This window comes from Rattus norvegicus, chromosome 3 (genome assembly GCF_036323735.1).
Source record: "Rattus norvegicus strain BN/NHsdMcwi chromosome 3, GRCr8, whole genome shotgun sequence".
NCBI classification, from domain to species: Eukaryota; Metazoa; Chordata; class Mammalia; order Rodentia; family Muridae; genus Rattus; species Rattus norvegicus.
This window is the reverse complement of record NC_086021.1, coordinates 77,476,570-77,494,192: the sequence shown is the minus strand read 5'-3', so window position 1 is coordinate 77,494,192 and position 17,623 is coordinate 77,476,570. Positions and strand designations below refer to the sequence as shown.

General features: G+C 47.3%; 1 protein-coding gene across 8 annotated transcripts in view; it reads right to left on the bottom strand.

Moving 5' to 3' along the window:
• Rapgef4 (Rap guanine nucleotide exchange factor 4) overlaps window positions 1-17,623 on the bottom strand; it is a 292,910-nt gene that overhangs the window by 15,741 nt on the left and 259,546 nt on the right. For all 8 annotated transcript variants that reach the window (XM_039104344.2, NM_001100642.1, XM_039104345.2 and 5 more), the window contains 10 exons: window positions 16,569-16,657; window positions 15,846-15,876; window positions 15,575-15,653; window positions 15,068-15,214; window positions 13,194-13,291; window positions 8,511-8,636; window positions 7,928-8,106; window positions 4,904-4,994; window positions 1,240-1,290; window positions 388-475 (listed from right to left, as the gene is read on the bottom strand). In XM_039104344.2, the coding sequence (XP_038960272.1) occupies window positions 388-475; window positions 1,240-1,290; window positions 4,904-4,994; window positions 7,928-8,106; window positions 8,511-8,636; window positions 13,194-13,291; window positions 15,068-15,214; window positions 15,575-15,653; window positions 15,846-15,876; window positions 16,569-16,657 (979 nt within the window). The remainder of the gene's footprint in view (window positions 1-387; window positions 476-1,239; window positions 1,291-4,903; window positions 4,995-7,927; window positions 8,107-8,510; window positions 8,637-13,193; window positions 13,292-15,067; window positions 15,215-15,574; window positions 15,654-15,845; window positions 15,877-16,568; window positions 16,658-17,623) is intronic.

The following is a 17,623-nucleotide window of genomic DNA, read 5'->3' as shown; positions in this document are numbered from 1 at the left end:
GTCACTAACGGAAATATGTCACACTAAGAAACTACAATAGCACCATTAGCATATGCGAGTGGATTTGCATAACATTGTAGTTGAAAAAGCTGATAATAGTTTCTTTTATGTTGGGTGTTTAACTTTCCAAATTGCTTTACCTGGGGTTAGTAAAGTCTCTACTGTAAACCCTTTTCACTCACGAAGCTTCGAAGCTTCGAAATCATGGGCTTTTCATACCTCTATGCTCCCGCCTTCCAACCCCTTTAAGAGCTTTGGGCCCAAGAGCAGGAGCCAAAGTCGGTGGAAAGACAGACTCTTCTTGCCAGAGAGCCTTCTGGGAGGGTGTTGCTTATCTTCTCCCCTCAGGTACCCCTCCCGCCTGGCCTGGGGATGTCTTCAGATTACCTTTAATAAGCAAGGGCATGAAAGGGATGAGGGGGGGCTCCAGTTTAGCTGCTGTCAGCCTGTACGCCCTGTGATTTCTGGAAGGATCCTTGGGAGAAACAAAAGTGTTGTTGGTCAGTGATGAGTGATACGTGCCACACCTCCCCCTTTTTAACCTCTTAGCACACAAAGCATCCCACAGCTGTGTCTTTGGGGATGAGATGCTATGGAAGAAAGGCAGATTTAATCAGGTTTGGTTTGTTTTAAAAATGACATCACATTCAGGTGAGAGAGTGCTGTGCTGTTTGTTCCTGTTCTGGTTTGAAGGCACCACAGGAGCCAAGGGGAGGCATTCCTCTGAATACAGGAAAACTGAACCATGTAGAACAAATCCTCAACAGTTCCCCCACTCCATGAGGCCCCACCTCCTTCCCAAAGGTTGGCTTCCTACCCTATCCCCTACCCGGCACATCGCCAGTCCCAACTTGCTCTCTGAGCCATTCCTCCCCCCACCCCAGCAAGACCCATTCACCACTTTCCTGTAACACCTCCCAGACAATGAGGAGACATAATTTTGGCAAAGCCAAGACACATGGCTTCAACCTATAGCCACCTGAGCTGCGTTAGGTAGGGACCCTATTACACTGCTTTTCTAACTTACACAAATTGACCTTATGTGGGACATAAGTCCTCTTTAAGTTAGTTCCTGAGGGTGCCATTCATTAGTCAGACATGCTTGTTTTAGCAGCACTAAAAAGGATCATAAACTTCTTAAAGTCATACAAGGACGGATAAAATTTCTGCAGTGAGAACTTGAGCTAATCAGAAATTGGATTAATGCGGACAGTGAACAGAGTAAAAGAAGTCACTTACCATTAAGCTCTCAAACTCCGCATAGAACTTCTTAAACTTGCTCGGCAGTTTCTGTTAATCAAATGGGAACGACACACACATCTGTCAGACTGTGTATCTAGGTATGCATTGTGTGCTACTGTGTCAAGGGGAACACATTTCTTCTGGCTCCTAATCATGCACCCCTGAGCCACGGTGAACTCTCATGCTCCCCGGGCACTTGAGAGGAACGTCTGGAATACAGAGAACTTGCCTCTGAAGAGTCTTAATGCAGCTGAACTCCAAGAAGCTGTGAAAGCTTTTGGCCTTACTGCTTTTTATAATGTATTCGTGACTGGATGATTCATACTCAGGTCTGCCTGCATTCCTGTGACTATAAGCAGCCAGGACCCTCCAAACTCTTGCTTCTATTAACTCTTTGATTCCCCAATTAGACACATAGAATTTAAAAAGGTTTGGAATGATGAAACCTTCTTCCTCCTTTACAGAGAAAGTCATGGGAGAAAGGGCCTTCTTATTTCTTTTCTTTTTAATGTTTTTTTTAAGCTGGTATTTCCTCGGTGCCATTTGGCTGAGGTATGGAGGGACTCAGTGTCCTTTGAGTAGTTGAAGCCTGTGCATTAGGGGTGGAAGGTATTAGTCTCACAGCCTGCTGGTCCCTAAGCCACAGCCGGCACTCTGGTTCCTTTGGTCCACACCCCCTGCTTGCTTTTCTGTTACTTCCCTTATACACGCTGAGTGAGTACACACTTATATACACTTCTGCACGGTTTCTCTGCCTAATGGAGAACCCGAGAGTTCCGTCAGGATGCTAGCTTCTCCTGACAGCACCAGTCAGTACACCTGCTGGGAGAGGCCCAGGCATCGGGACCAGATCTCCTTTCAATCCAGTGCTTGCCATTTTGCTGAGAGCTGTGTTTGCAAAGCTAAGCTTTCTACTGACCAAGGCAGATGGGGCAGAGAGACGTGTTTCCCACCATGAGACTGGGAAGCATCAGCAGAACGGAGACCTAGAGATTCCCCACAGTCCTGCTCTGCCCACCAAGGTCCGGCTTCTAAAACTGCTCTACAGACCAGCCCTCTGCAGCCCCCAGAAAAACACCCCCCACCCCGTCTTCCGGTGTGTGTCTCAGCCTGTCATAGTCCCATTTAATCATCTGTAAAACTCCTGTTTTTGTTTCTGGAAGCCAGTGCCTTGCAAATCTTCCACCTCCCTGAGTGCCCATTTTCAAGGATGGGGGGGGGGACCTTATATTATCTCTCAGAAGATGCATTCAAGGCTGAAAGCTGTGATGGGTGTCAGGGGTCTGAGGACACCACTGGGAACATCCGGAACCACCCGGTGACAGTAGATGTAGTCCATTTTAAAAATTAGACCTCTTTGGGGCTGGGCATGGCAACAGATAGCTTTAATCCAAGCACTTTAGAGGCCGAGACAGGTGGATTTCTATGAGTTCTAGGCCAGCCTGGTCTCCATAGTGTGTTCAAGGCCAGCTCAGGCTATTTGGATTAGAGTCAAACATTCACTGATACAATCCACTTTTGACCACACTTCTGTCATCCCATCTTTCTCTTAATTTAGCCAGATTCTCAGACAAAGCCAATGGACAACAAGGCACTAAACATTCTCGTGACTCTCAAGACTATTCTCTAACTACACGCCGTTTCAAGAGAAGAGTCTTGGTAGTGGCCCATCCAGAGGAAGGCTAGGGACCAGCCATTTTTGTGGTCACGGCTGTGGGGGTGGGCATGGAGCAGTAGGAAGTGCTTCTGAATCCAGTGGGCTTGGCCAGGGAAGTTGGTTCAGTACTCCACAGCACACAGGCAGTCCTCCACCCTCCAAACTGTCCACAGAGCCAAGGCCGGCACTCTTAGCACTTGTCTCAGATGGGGTTTGCTCCCTGTTTCAAGCCCCTCTTCTTACCATAGGCTCCTGTATCTCCTCTTTTGCCCACTGACTGGTTTACAGTTACTCTACCGTCCTCTGAGACCATGCACCTTGCCTGGTTCATGTGACTCCTCCAATGCTCATGGAAACTGTGTGAGATGCTCTTGGAAAACTCCCATCAAACACAGAGAAATGACCCAAAACAAAGGTGCTCACCAGTGCAAGCTCAACCTACAGAATTACATAATCGCACTCTGCCTTAGAAAAGAAGTGAAGGTTTGTCAACTACAAAAGGCTAATCTTTTCTGTTGGAGATACGCAGGGGCAGAAACGGAAGTTCGTAGACTCACGGCACTTACGACAGTAGGGGACTGGCCAGTTAGCTGTGTCTTTTGCTGACAATGAACTGGCCATTTAGCTGACTGCACCCTCCCTAGGGGCCTCTGAGACAGCCCGGAGGGCTCAGAGAGTATTCCAGTCACTGCCTGACTGCTGTTTCGTGGAACCTACAGCTGTCCTCCATGGGCACTCGAAACACTTTAGCACTTGCTTTCCCCCTAACCAATTGATTTGAACTCTGTGTGGGGGATCAGAGGCAGACTATCAGGGGGGAACCCTAGATCCCTAGAGATTCCAGGTAGCTTGGGCAGTGAGATGGGGCACCACACAATGGCCTCTCCGCTTGTTATTGGCATGCCATCTCTGTTCTTTCCCTGACTGGAAGACGACCCAGCTGCGTGGCTCGCAGGCCTCTCCAATTCCCTCATGCCTATATTCAGAGGATGAACTGCTGCGTGCTGCATCTGCCTGGAATTTTAAGAGAAACTCAAGACAGAAGGACTTGCAAGGACCTGCCCTGTAAACAATGGAAATATTTAGGAGAGTCAAGGGAAGAAAATAGTTTCTCGAGGGAAGTAGGTAGGGGAATAACTTCTCGGGGAATGTGGACACAAGCAGCTGCTGTCAGGCACCATGGCAGAGCGGCTCTCACTCATCGCCCCCTTTTTCTGCTGTCCCTCTTACACATGCTCATGTGTACGTGTCAAGAGTCTATTTTTGTGAGTACGTTCTGTTAGAGTTTACTATTTCCCCAACCATGCCACATATAAGGGGATAAGCACATTCCAAGTGCTAAGCTAATGACACACGAAGGTGTCTTTGAACCAGCAATGAATCACTCGCCCTGTTTGTTTCAGAAATCCACAACACACCTGCCTAACTTTAGCTTCCAAGGCAGTGGAGGCCCAACTGCTGCTCCTCTCTGAGAGGGAGGAGTCACCAGGTGGTCACAGGACATGCTCCGCTGCTCCCAACATCTGGCCTCCCAGAAGCAAAATGACTACTCGGATAAAATGGACAACCTCCTCTCTTCCACTCAGAGGCAAGGCTCAGGACAAGAGCAACAAGTAGACATTTCAGAGACCACTGAACCTGTGAGCAAAGTGACCTTTGCAGCCATCTGAGCCATCCGGTTCCTTCACTTCTATCATCTGTCGGCTGCAGAGACCTGGACTTAGGTTTATTTACATAGCAGAGAGGCGAATGTTAAGGTTCCCCACCCCTCCCCCACCTCCTCCACCCGGACAATATGTTTTTAAACTCTCACTCTGACATATCTAGGAAAAGGAGGCCAGTCGCTTCCTTTCAAGGGTCCCCACCTTTCCCGTTGTTATACCAGTGTGTGTGTGCTGTTTCTCTTAAAAAAAAAAAACAAACAAAACAAAACAAAAAAAAAAAAACGCTCCCTGGTGAGCCTCTGCTTTGATTCCCAGCTGGATGCCAGCGGCGCTTACCTACCTCCCATGTTAATGCCAGGCGGCTCACAGCCACGTTACTGAGCCCCATGACGATGGCGAAGAAGGAATTCAGGTTTTTGTACTCCTTGCAGCTGAAACACAAGAGGCACGAGTTTAAGTAGAATGCCACTTTTGAGCAGGGTTTTTTTTTTTAAATTAGAGTTCTATTTTCTGATAGTCATTAATATTTATCAGCACTCATTTATACGAACTGGCAATGACAGATTTAAGGCACTGCTGGAGTTCCGCTTGGGTAGCCCTGCTCCGCTCCACGGCCCACTCTAGTTTTAGAAAGTTGATAGTTTTGGCCGTTGAGGTTTCGGGTTTTGAGAAGTAATTGAAATTCACCTCCCCTAAGGGCTGCTATTATAATCCTAAATTTGCTAAACGCCATAGTGGACCTGGAAGGGGGTGGGGAGCCGCATCCCATGGGATTAGAAAAGGGAAGGCAAAATGATTGGAGAATTTGAGGCTTGGAGGCCGGTGCTCTGACCTGGTGGGTAGGAAGGGGTCACGGATGTCACAAGGCTTACAAGGCCTGGTCCCCGTGGGTCGAGCATTTGTTATCCCCAAGTTTGAAGCTGGGAGATAATCACATCAATAATAAGATAACTGTACTTTTCAGTTTTAATGACACTGGTAAGGTTGATAACTTTGGGTCTGAGTTTATACCAGTATGAATATTCACAACTCTATATCTGAGAATGAAGCACTTGGATCAAGCCTAAGTTCTTATTAAAATGGCCATGTTATCCCAAGTACGTGGTACTCCCGATGGCAAAGGACCACAGCCACACAGCCCAAGTTCTCCACACCAGGCCCCTAAGAAGAGAAAGCATTCGTTTCACAATAAATGGGAACCTTTCACCACATGGCAATATGGCTGTAAAAGTTGACTGGCCTCATAAATAAATAATGTTTGAATAGCATTTTTACAGAAGGCTCGTCGCATGGCTGCTTGGGCTGCTCATATTCAACTCAAAAAGTAGCCACGAGCAGTTCTTCATGTCTGTGGAGGTGGGGAAAGGCACTTGAGAGAGCTAGAGTGGATCACCTCACACAGGAGGAAACATGCAAGGACGTCACAGTGCTAGGGTAGTGGCTCCCGAGACAAGGGCTAGCTAGTGTCACCATGTACATAGTTAACCTTTGCCTTGTGACTTGGAGATAATACAACCAGAGCTGCAGATCTGCTCTGTTTCCAACTTTGCTTATCATTCAAGGCAAGTCAGGAGATGATGGTCTCAGTTTCTTCTCCTGTGAGCACAGGATTAAAACACCGACCCCAGCTCTGCCCTTCAATTTTGCTAAGCTCCAGACTGGGCTAAGAACTTTAAACGCTGCAGCTCTCTAAAGATAGCAAGCAGAACAGATGCTAGTGTCTACCTCAGTGGTTTCGATCTTCCTAACGCTGTGACTCTATAAGACAGTTCCTCATGTTGTGGGTACCCCCTAACCATAAAACTATTTTTGTTGCTCCTTCACAACTGTAAAATTTGCTACTGTTATGAATTGCAAATATCAGATATGCAAGATACCTGATATGTGACATACACCCCCCCAAAGGGGTCAAGACGCACAGGTTGAGAATCTCTGGCTTACAGGTTTCCGTTTGTCCTTGTAGACTCAGGGTCCCAAAAGCCTACAGACTTTAATAGCTGGGCTGAGTAAACAGGTTCACTGTGGGACAGTGGCCTCAGCACAGGGCTGAATCTGGTTAAATAATGAGCTAATGCACAGGGAAGGCCAAGTCTACCTATACAATCAGCAAGAGTGAGGAAGACAGGGATAAGTTACGAGGGCAGAAACAAACGAACAAAAATTCCTTGGTGTTTTGAGAGCTTTTTCTGTATTGCTTCCGTAAAACGGCGGGCAGGTCCTCTCCCCTCCTCTTGCTGCATTTGGCACTCGCAGGCTAAGGTGATGAGAGAACATGCTCCTGTGATGGGAAAGCACGCTCTGTCATAGTTTCCATAATCCGCTCATTCCAAACACATGAAGGCATTTGCTCCCTGCACAGAGGCCGTTCATGCTGCTGGGGAAAGTGGCCACACTAGACCTCTCTTCCAATAGCCAGCTTCCCCAAAGGCAGAGCGAGCAGCATGCAGATTCAAAGGATCTGGTATTCTATTGTCCCCTCAGATTTCTGGCAAAACAACTCAAGGCACTTGGCAAGCAGCTTCTATAAAACACGAGGGCTTTCCTTTCTTTGTTCGGCTCTGGAAAAATCAAGAGTGTGTTGGGGGATCTGAACTGTTTGGCTCAAGAAAATGCCTGGCTGGGGTCGCTTATTCTCCTAACCTTCCCGAGCTCGGGGCTCTGCATTTAGAAAGGGAAGGAGTCTCGCAGCACAAGCCACATTTAGCTTTCTTATTTTTAGCACTGTGGTGATACCAAAAACATGGAAGTAAACAGGAGGTTGTCAGGCATATCTAAATAGCAGAGGAAGATTACATTCATGTCAGGGAGAAGCCTAACTGGCCCCTGCAGTAAATAAATTGTTTCCCAAGAAGTGCTTTTAAATAGAATATTTATAAGATGTTTGCTTTCTCTGGTGGGCATGGAGACGATTTCCTAGCGCCAGGTTAGCTGGCCTTTATGCATTTTACTGATTTTATTCTGCCTGAACTGGGCGAGCTGCCGTTCCAGCAGGTTCTACTGCCCTCTACTGGTGAGAACATGTTACAGAGGCACATCGGCTTCAAGAGCCTTGCAGCCAAAGTTTCTAAGGGAACTTTTGCTGACTTAAATAGCACCCTTCAAACGTGGACCCCACATGAGGTGGGGAGAGGGGAGGAGTCTGAGGAGTTCAGAGCAAAACGAACCTTTCTTTTGACTCCAGCATCAGTACTACAAGATGTCAATTTATATACCGATGTTAACTATTAAAAAGCCAGAAGGCATTCTTCTCTTCCAAGAATTCAGCCGCTGCTGGTTCTTATGCCCCGATTCGTTTTTTGAAAAAGGCATATCTGTGAGAACATAGAGTAGGGACCTTTTTTCTTCCAAAGTTAAAGACACTTACTGAGCCGCTATCTTGATAAATTTTTTCAAAAGCTGAACACGTTTGCTGAGCTGGGAACAAAGGCAGATCTCAGTGACAACCCAAAACTGAATTTCATTAAATCTCCTCAGGAACAAATCCAAGTTTGCTGTGGTCTTTTTAAAATTATGCCTTCCAAATGTGTGGTAGATTAGCTCCAGCTAGAACAGAGAGGAAAAACAATTTTACTTATTTGTTGGCTTTTAAATCAAAACGCCAGCCTGGCTCCTCGATTTGTCAGGAAAGTTGTTCTACCAAGCAGCAGATGTGAATTCAGTCGCTAACCCGGATGTACCTCGGCATAGAGATTTGAAGGGCTTTTCTGAAGCTTGTGGAATATATAAATATAAACTAGGTGTTATTGGGTTAATAGACCCTGGAAGACATAGCATAGCACCACAGAGATTTTTTTCTTTAATATTTAAGGATTTTATAAGTTCAGCATGCACAACACCCATCATGTGGTCCCCATATGGCAGCACACGGAGACGTGAGTTAAGTGAGGCCAGCAGGCTTCGCTCAGAATCCTACGGAGCCCGTGCACACTCAGTGCTGGGCGCCTTACCTCGTGCACACAGTTGAAGAGTTCCCAGTCATACGTTGTCATCTGGTACGCCAAGTCTTTCGAGCTCATCAGTTCAAACGTCCCCACTGTCCCAGTGGTCGGGCCCTCCTGTTCTGGCAAGGGAGTCTGGGAATGATTGTGAGAAACTGGATCAGAACCGCAAGAGGTACCAGTACTTAGTGACAAATGCTTTCAGGAGTTTTGGTGTTGGAAAGGATTTGGGGGGGGATACTTTCAGGCGTGTTCTGAAATGTCAATTTTAAGGTTAGAGGTGCCTTTGTTGTGCTTCGCCCTGAGGCCATCTTTCCTCTTACCATGGTCAACCATCACCAGTTACCAACAGTGTGGTCACCAGCATCTCAACTGTGAGCTGTGGCAAATAAGGCTTGGCAAAGGATGAGTGGGGATATCCTGTGCCTGGGGATTGGGGTGTGCATGTGGGGGTAACCTGGAAACGTCCTTTTCCATGGGAAGGTGGAAGATGCTCTTGGAGACCTTCCCCTCATGTTTCCACAGAAACTATGATAAAGCCAAATACTAAATACTGGAACAGGGGTTTGAATTCCTACCCACAGTACCACATAACCACTGGTGGTGACCGAGGTCAAAGATGGCACAGCCATGTCTTCACACCCCTCCGAAAGTAGTGAAGTGGTAGAGAGCGGTGTGAACTGAGTCCACACAGGATTGCCATCTCCTCAGCCTGACCTCAGAGCTATTGGGCTGAGAATGTTATTTACATGTTTGGGGCAAGACCAGACTCTGCTACTTTTACCGAGACTTGTCAAAAGTTTTCTTTTGGTTCACTCATCTCCTTTTGTGTTCTAAGAAACGCTACAAAGTGTTTTTTACTTTGTCAGAGGAGTGACAGATGGAGCTATAATACATTAATACTTATCTGTAAGACTAGGAGTGGATATTTAGGAATGGATATACATGCAGATGCATGAAGCGTGCACATGCACACACACACACAGAATATTTGCCAATATGATGCTAACAGTATTCGGATATTCAATATTCACGTCACAGGGCTAGGGGTGTAACTCTGGTTGAGCACCTTTCCTTGTGTGTATGAGGCTCAGTGCTCCGATCCCAGCATTAATAAGAAAAAGGGCTCATGTTAGAAATATTACTATTATACAGACTTCATCAGCATCTTCATCACCACCGTGTTAAAGGAACGCCCCCATAGGTGTTCTAGACACCCATTAAAATGGCATGTTCAGGGTGTAGGTGGCTCCTGCACTGGGAAGTTCATCTGTGAGCTGAGCAGTTAAGTTTACATTGTAACAGAATCAACCTCCACCAACAGGCGTGGTGCTATGCGTGGATACAGTTACTCATTGGACTCCATTCGCACATATGGAGACAGAATATCCACAGGCTGACTAGTAGGCATATAGAGAAGCAGGTTGAGGCACCTGAATGGTGCCTTTTGAAGCAGCCTGTCTATGGGGAGTCAGCGCGTGATGGAGGATGCAGAGAAGCAGTGAGCAGGAGGCTGAGAAAGGCTCTCCTCAGGATGACTCGTGCTTACGACAGACAGCCAGGGTGAAAATGAGGGGCCACCAGAGTGTTTGATTTGCAGGAGCAGATTGCAGAGAGGGACCAAATAGCCAGTTAGGAGTACCAGATTAGGAGACGGGGGTTTGCCACAGGACAGATACTAGATAACGCTAGTGCCGGCTTTGGAAAACAGCAGACTGCACATAAACCCCACAGTAGCAACACATACTTGGTATGATCCCTTAATCTTTTGACTGTCTGACTGTAGTTTCAGTAAATCAGGGTTACACTACCCAAGTTGGCAAGTACTATTGAGGCTTGTTAAGAGGATTAGATGGGAACAACTTAAGTGCATCATGTAAATCCAGTCCTCAGCACAGGGGCATCCCCTCTCTCAGATTAGGTTGCCTTTTAGAGGGGTTGTACTGTAACAAATGCATAGGAAAGTGTGGTTAGTGCAACACTAGGTTAAGAGCTGGATATGGGCCCCCTCTATAGAGAACAAAGAACAGGGCAGAAAGCAGCATTCCAAAAAGAGCTGGCACTGGTGGGCAAGTAGCTGAAGGAAGCAGCTGAGAACGGTTCCGGCACAGAGCAAGTAGAAGAGTAGGTGAACCTTTCAAATTCCTGGTCTTAGGACAACTCCTCAGGTCAGCTGGGCTCTCTGTGGGCTCTCTTCTCACCTGGGATATTTTCTTGTGAAGATGTCCCTCTGGCCAGGTACTGCAGAGTTTTACATTGATCTGCACAGCACGGGTAGCTGAGAACTGACAAGTTCCTATCTCTGGACCCCTAAAGGTTAACCTTACTGAGAGATGAGACCCTCACTAATACTGGGGGAAGGCAATTGGAAGAATGGCATTGCTGTGGTCCTAGCCCAGGGACTTAACACATAAAAAGGGAGTGCTAATTGTCAGTGTAATTGCTGGCCCACCGACCTACACCCCAGCATCCCTCTTTGCTTGTGTTACAACTCCTGCCTCTGCAGTGGGACTTGTCATGGTGGTTTTCCTCTGATGACACACTGGTCATCACAGGCTCCTTGAGAAACAGGGACTATGAAGGGTTTGTCTCTGAGACTATCCCATTGTCCAGAAACATCCACAGACCAAGGGACGGAGTGGCAGATACTAAATAGTGAAGTCTTAGGAACCAGCGAGTGGATAAAAGCAGAGCCGAATTACAGTACACTGAAGCTCTGTTGCAATGGCCTTTGTACTAACATTAATACTCAGACAAAAAAATTCCAAGAGAGTAAAGTTCTGGAACGCAAGCCCTTCCACAGTGGGATAAACACGGGTGCTCTGCTGGTTTTAGACAACACAATTTAACACAGAGACTCATTTTCTTCTGGACAGCTTGGGTTACTCCCTTCCTAATTTGACTGTCATTGTCATAAGGACAGATGCTCCTGGGCACTTGTCATGCTAGCTGACACTTGGTAAGTGTGTGGTGATAGCTTCGAGGGCTCAGTCAACATTCCACACTGTAGTCACTCTCTGGACAACTCTTTCTAGAAAGATGGCCATCATAGGGATGTTTTGGTAGGCCCGAGAGGGAGCTTCAGGTAAGGTCTGCCCTGTCTGAGCACAGAGAGGTATACAGCACCCCCAGCCGAGAGGCTCATGTCCAAGTTCCTTGTTGCCAGGCAAATTCCTTCCAACCATCCAAGCCTTAAAATGGAAGATAAGCAAGAGTCCAGAACTTGGAAGGCCGAGGACTGTGAGCAATAAACAGAAGCTTAAAAAGTTAGTGTCTGCCCCCAGGGAGCTGGAGACAGTCCACGTGCCTAACTCTCCACCCCCTGGCTCAACACGGAGGCCAAGAAGCAGCTGGCGAGAGAGGCAAACACTTCACCCAGCACCTTCCATGGAGCACCAGCGACGCTAGCTCTTTAAGGCATACGTTTCCAGGAGAGGATATGTGGACTCACGGCAATTTTTAAAACTGATATGCGTGGGGTTGGGGATTTAGCTCAGTGGTAGAGTTATTGCCTAGTTCGTCCCCAGTTCCGGGGGGAGGGGGGGACCAACTGATATGCGCATGCGTGATGTGTGGGGCGAGGAAGGGCAAAAGTCCGCTGGCACCAGCGGATTGGTTGGGGGAAGCGAAGGCACTGTGTCACGTTCCTGAAGTTCTCATGTGAAAGCAAAATGGTGCCAAATGAGCTGTCCCACCGGGACTAGTGGCACACACCTATAATCCCAGCAAGTGTGATACTAAGGAAGGAAGACTGAGACCCAGGAGACACAAAACAAGACCGCATCTTTAAAAAAAAAAAAAAAAAGATGACAGAAACCGGTTCATAGCGTTCCCTGAAGCAGAAACCAGAGTTCTGATCAGGAAAAACATATCTTATCAAGATCTGAAAACCACATCTTTTTGATGTGGTGCTGGGAGGGAATCTGGGCCATCGCAAGAGCTCTGATTACATGCTTTAACCCAACTCCCTCCTAAAGACCTAAGGACCTTTCTGCACTTAACTAAGGAAGCAGCTCTCCTGGGATGTTGGTGCCGTTCCCCTCTCACCCACATATTGTCTTTTATTTCCTCACAAGGGAAGCTTGTGTGTGTCCAGAGACAGAGAAAAATGGATTTGCGAACCTAAACTGGTCCTGTGGTCTCTAAGATCTTCTAGCAGCTAGTCAATTCCACGCCTAATTTTTTGAGGATAAACAGAAATGAATGTGTCTCTTCTTCCCAGGAGTTCTGAGTGTCTGGGAACAAGTGTTCTGACCTCTGGGATCCCAGGACGATCCAGAGAGCATGTTCAGGGAGGAGCCCTTCTAGACCTCCTCCACCACGGCCTGAACTCGGAAGTCCCCTAAGGCCGATGCCTCCCTTTGCTTGTGATTATCTCCCTCCTGAGCTGAGTATTGATTTTGAACATTGATAATGAACTTGGACGAAAGGAATCAGAACCAAGACTGAAAGCTGAACTGCGTCCCTGGTGCAGCGGCGGTAAAGCTTGGCTGATTTCCACGGAAGTCCGTCTAAAGCCCGGAGCGTCATCTCCAGTGAGCGCCCGGGGCTTCCCCGGCAGACCACAGTGGAGAACAAGACACATAGCAGTCAAGAGTTTTTAGCAGCCGGCCTCAGTGTGGCTGTGAAATTAAGCTGCAGACAAGGTTTTCTGATTGCACACAGGGCTCTGAGGAGGCCATTCACTCTTACCAGTGAGTCGAATTGCTCTCGCGGGCAGGCAAACAGGCGTCCATTAATGGTGAGCGTCGTAAATACTGAAACATCATTAGGTTTGAGCACCACCTTTTCTGTGAACATAAAAAGCATGAGATTGCCTATTAAATCCATCTGAGATTTGCTGCACTGCCCTAATCACACCAACAAATTGCCAGCTTGGTGAATTACCGGAACATGCAATGGGACTGCATAAAACACAGGAGTGAACGGATCTGCTGAATAAAAGACAGTGCTTGCTGTATAGCACGGTACTCGGGACAGCATCAGAAATGACCACACAACAGGAGCGGGCACAGCCAAGGATCAATTTGCCCAGATCTACTCTGCAACCATAATTATTTATAAAACCCACATAGTCATTCAGATACCAAGTTAGGTTTCTTGATGGCAACAATGACTGGTAAGCTGGAGATAGAAAGGTCATTATTAGAAACCTTGGGGGGGGGGCACTTCAGAGATCTCACATGATTTTTAGTTGCAAAATATCTTTTTATTTTTACTTGTGCCCATTACGGAAAGAAGCTAATAGGAAACTACTTTAAGTATCTTTCTATATTTTACAAATCCATTTGTTGAATATGTTTTAGTATTTAGCATATACCAGACACTAGGGACACATAAAGAAATGATACAGAGAGATAAAACATAAATTAAAAATCTAGTTAACATAGAGGGATAAGGGGATAGGGAATGTGTGTGTGTGAGAGAGACAGAGAGACAGAGAGAGAGACAGAGAGAGAGAGAGAGAGAGAGAGAGAGAGAGAGAGAGAGGACAAGGGCCACAAGGCACAGCAGGGAAGGGGGTTAGAAGGTATGTGTCAGGGGAACAGTTAAAACTTTAGATGGGACATCGATGGGCAGGCTTCAGTGGCACCCTATCGTTTAGGTGGATATCTGATATATTGGGACGCCTATGGGAAAGAGGCAACAAATGAATCTCAGAGGCCATCCTGGGTACGGAACAACTGGCAGAAAGTAGGGGAAGTGGTCTTGAGAATCCATCATCCACTCTAAAATCCTGCATCAGCAGAATCATCTACTTTCAGACAAGGCAGAAGTGCTTCACTCCCTTCCTAAAGGAGCCCTCAAAGGGCTGTGAAGCCATCACTGGGGAGTTAACCTAAGGGCTCCTTCCTGAGCCGCCTCCCTGCACTGTGGGTGACCACTGCTCAAACCCCTGCCAGCGTGGGATGTAGGTTTCCTTTATTTCCCAGCTCCTCAGGGCCTGGGAGCAACTCAGGAGCACACAGTGTGTCTAATGTATCCTTTTCTGTCATTGCTACATTCAAGTGGTCAGGCCATACAAGATGATACAAAATGAGGGTAACTATAGTCAGGGGAGAGGAAAGGAATTTTAGTCCCAGGTTAGGGAGTTGAACAACCCTCATGTTATAGAGCAGCTGAGCTCTATTGGGCAAGTGGGGAAACTGTCATCGGCTAAAAAGAACTCGTCCCCCACCACCCCAGCTGCAGGTTTGCGGGCACCTGGAGTCTTTGCTTGTCAAACTTGATGCCCCCTGAAGGTGCACCTTTCTCCCAGATCTGAGGCCCAGAGAGTTTGTTGTGTTTCCACTGAAAGAGCCCCAGGCTGACACGGATGCCGGAGACTGCAGCTGTCTCCCATAAATCACTTCTCACTCCTTTACGTGGGAATCTATTAGATAGGGGATGTTAGACATTTCATAAGCCAGCCTCTTCACACAATATTTCTGCTATCCCTGGGAGCTCGAACAACCTCTGGCATCCTTCTGGTCACTGTGAATGGACTCCGTTGTTCCTTGGATGGTTTTGATTGGCCAGGATGACTTATTTCACGAAAAGCCCACAGTGTTAATCTAAGCTGTTACCTCCTCCAGAGTTCATCTTGACAATGATCAGGCCTTCCCCAGAGCCAAGTTTGTCTGCTACTGCACTGATGACTTCCTTCACCGAGGCGGCTACAGGCACTCGGATGGTGGTATAGGTGTGGTCAATGCAGTAGACCTTGAACAAAACTGCAGAGACAGTTGACAACGTGAGAAAGTGGTCTTGGTCATTCAAAGTACTTAGACATCGGTGGTCAGGGCCTGAGCTCTGCTGGGGTGGGGACTTTAGTGCTGGGCATCCAACCAAACCCCAAGAGATCCCACATCCTTTGAAGAGATGCTGCCAGCCGGGGACAGGCAGGGTCATTGAGGTTTGAGTAAGCGTCTCGGCTCTTGTCTGGCTACCAGATCCCAAGAACATAACTTATCAGGGGACCAAGGAGCACACCCGAGAGCAGCTTTTTGGTAGGTTCAAGGCAATGGTTTCCAGGGAGCAGATTTTAGCCCAACAATAATTATTCCACACAAGAAATTAGAGAGATCACTTACCCTCATCAGAGCCACGAATCGGCTGACGCTTCTGGGCCCTCTCGTCACCTGTATTAAACTGCTGCAAAAGCACCTTGTGCTGTAAAAACAAGCACAAGTGGTGTAAGGGAGAGCGACTAACAAACCGTGACAACTCAGAGAAGACGCATCCGAGGAGCAATCAGAGCCCCGGAATGAAGGAGACATCACTTCGCTGTACTGCAATCCAGTGTCTCTGGATAATCTCAGTGCTACAGGGCACAGCCAGCGTCGGTCTCTGAAGAGTCCTTACCTTCTTCTGTGGAGCTTTTGCGTCTTCTGAGCTATAGGAAGTAGAGAATGCACACTGTTGAATGCCATCGCTACTGTCCCTTCAGCTTGCATTGTTTTACTCTTACGTTAGGCACTGAGATTGTACCATCTCTCTGGACAGCAATGGGAGACTCCCTGGTTTTAACAGTAAGAGGCTAAAACCCAGGGGCAGCAAAGCCACTAGCTCTTGACACAGGCAGACCCGGAGCAGACCTGAGGTTCAATGCTACGGTTCCTGACTTTCAAAGTCATTATATACGTAACTCTCCAGTACTTAATTTAAGAGTCCATTAATGGGAAACCCCCAAATTCATTTCAAAGATAGGAATATTTGCAATGAACAGCTTTTGAACAATATCAGGGAATGAATTTCCCATATAGGTAACTGTCTTCAAATGTACTCCAACTCCACAGACTATTCTATCGCTGGGCTGTCTAATGGACTCGTGTATCTAGACCTGGGTTTGTCAAAGGGTAGCTTCCCTCCCTATAGCCTGCTGACACAAATGGCACCCACATCCTTCTGCTCATCTGGTCTCATTGCTACCTGTGCCTGGGGCCCATGTCACAGATCAGAACATGCGGCTAATGACAGGCCAGTGCTAGCCAGTTTTACAGGCCAAGACTTCTTCGGAAGATGTTCTAATCATAAGGCAGGCACCCGCCGGATGAAAGTACCCCCTAAAGCAAAGCCCCTCCTTACATCTGTTTGACAGTCTTCTCCAGCTCAGCCAGCTGCTCCTTGAAGGCGACCATCATCCGTGCATCATCTGATACAGACACATAGAACTCCTGTAACCGGCAAAGGACACAGGATCTTAGTTAGGAACCTAAAGGTGAGCAGTTCTCTGAACAGCAACAGAGTCACGCTCCTAGGCCATGCCAGTCGCTAGCACCCCTAGACCATTGTTTCACAGAAAAGAAGTGGGAGGGGAGAGGGTGGGGGAGGGGAGGGAGAGGAGGAGGGAGTAGTTCAAAACCGCTGGTGGGGAAAGGGCCTGGAACTAGATGGTGGTGATGAACTGACCATGTATGAATTGTACACTTACAGATAGTTAAAATAGTTAGTGTTAATGTTCTTCACATTTTGCCACAGTGGAATTGAAACAATAAAATGCAGGCGGGCTCAGGTGGTTCGAGTGAAGGAACACAAAGAGGCAGGATTCGGAATCGGCCGCTTTACGATCTGCACTTTTCAAGGCAACTTCAAATTCGTTTCTTCCCAGGGAATATTTACTTTTCACATTACTTTCGAGCATTTTGCTTACTTCCTGTTAACCGCAGGGTGTGGTTGTCAATGGTACAAACACAGACAGAGCCCTCTCCACTGTAGGCTTGTGCTGCAGTCCCCTGTGATGCTCTCAGAGCTGTGCTGACCACTAGAAGTGACACCATCACCTATGCCTGTGTCTCTTGGGAGCAATGGCCTCCATGGTGGGCCATGATAACCATGGCAGTCACAGGGAGGGGCCCAAGTCAGCACATGGTCCCAAGCCACCATATTTCTTTACTCCTTGAACAACTCCTTCCAACCACAGTCCACTATTCTTGATGCCTCATCAACATTGATAGTAAAAAGGATCAGAGGTGGGTTTTTTTTTTGGTAAAATTAATTTTAGAGCAAAGTCTTATACATTTGAAACAGAACCACACTGTCTTCTACCTTACAGAGTGCTCTTGCTGAGTTCTAGAGGGGGAGTGAGGACGGTTACCTTATCGTGGGAGAGTCATGTTCATAGTATCAGTTACCAGAAATCA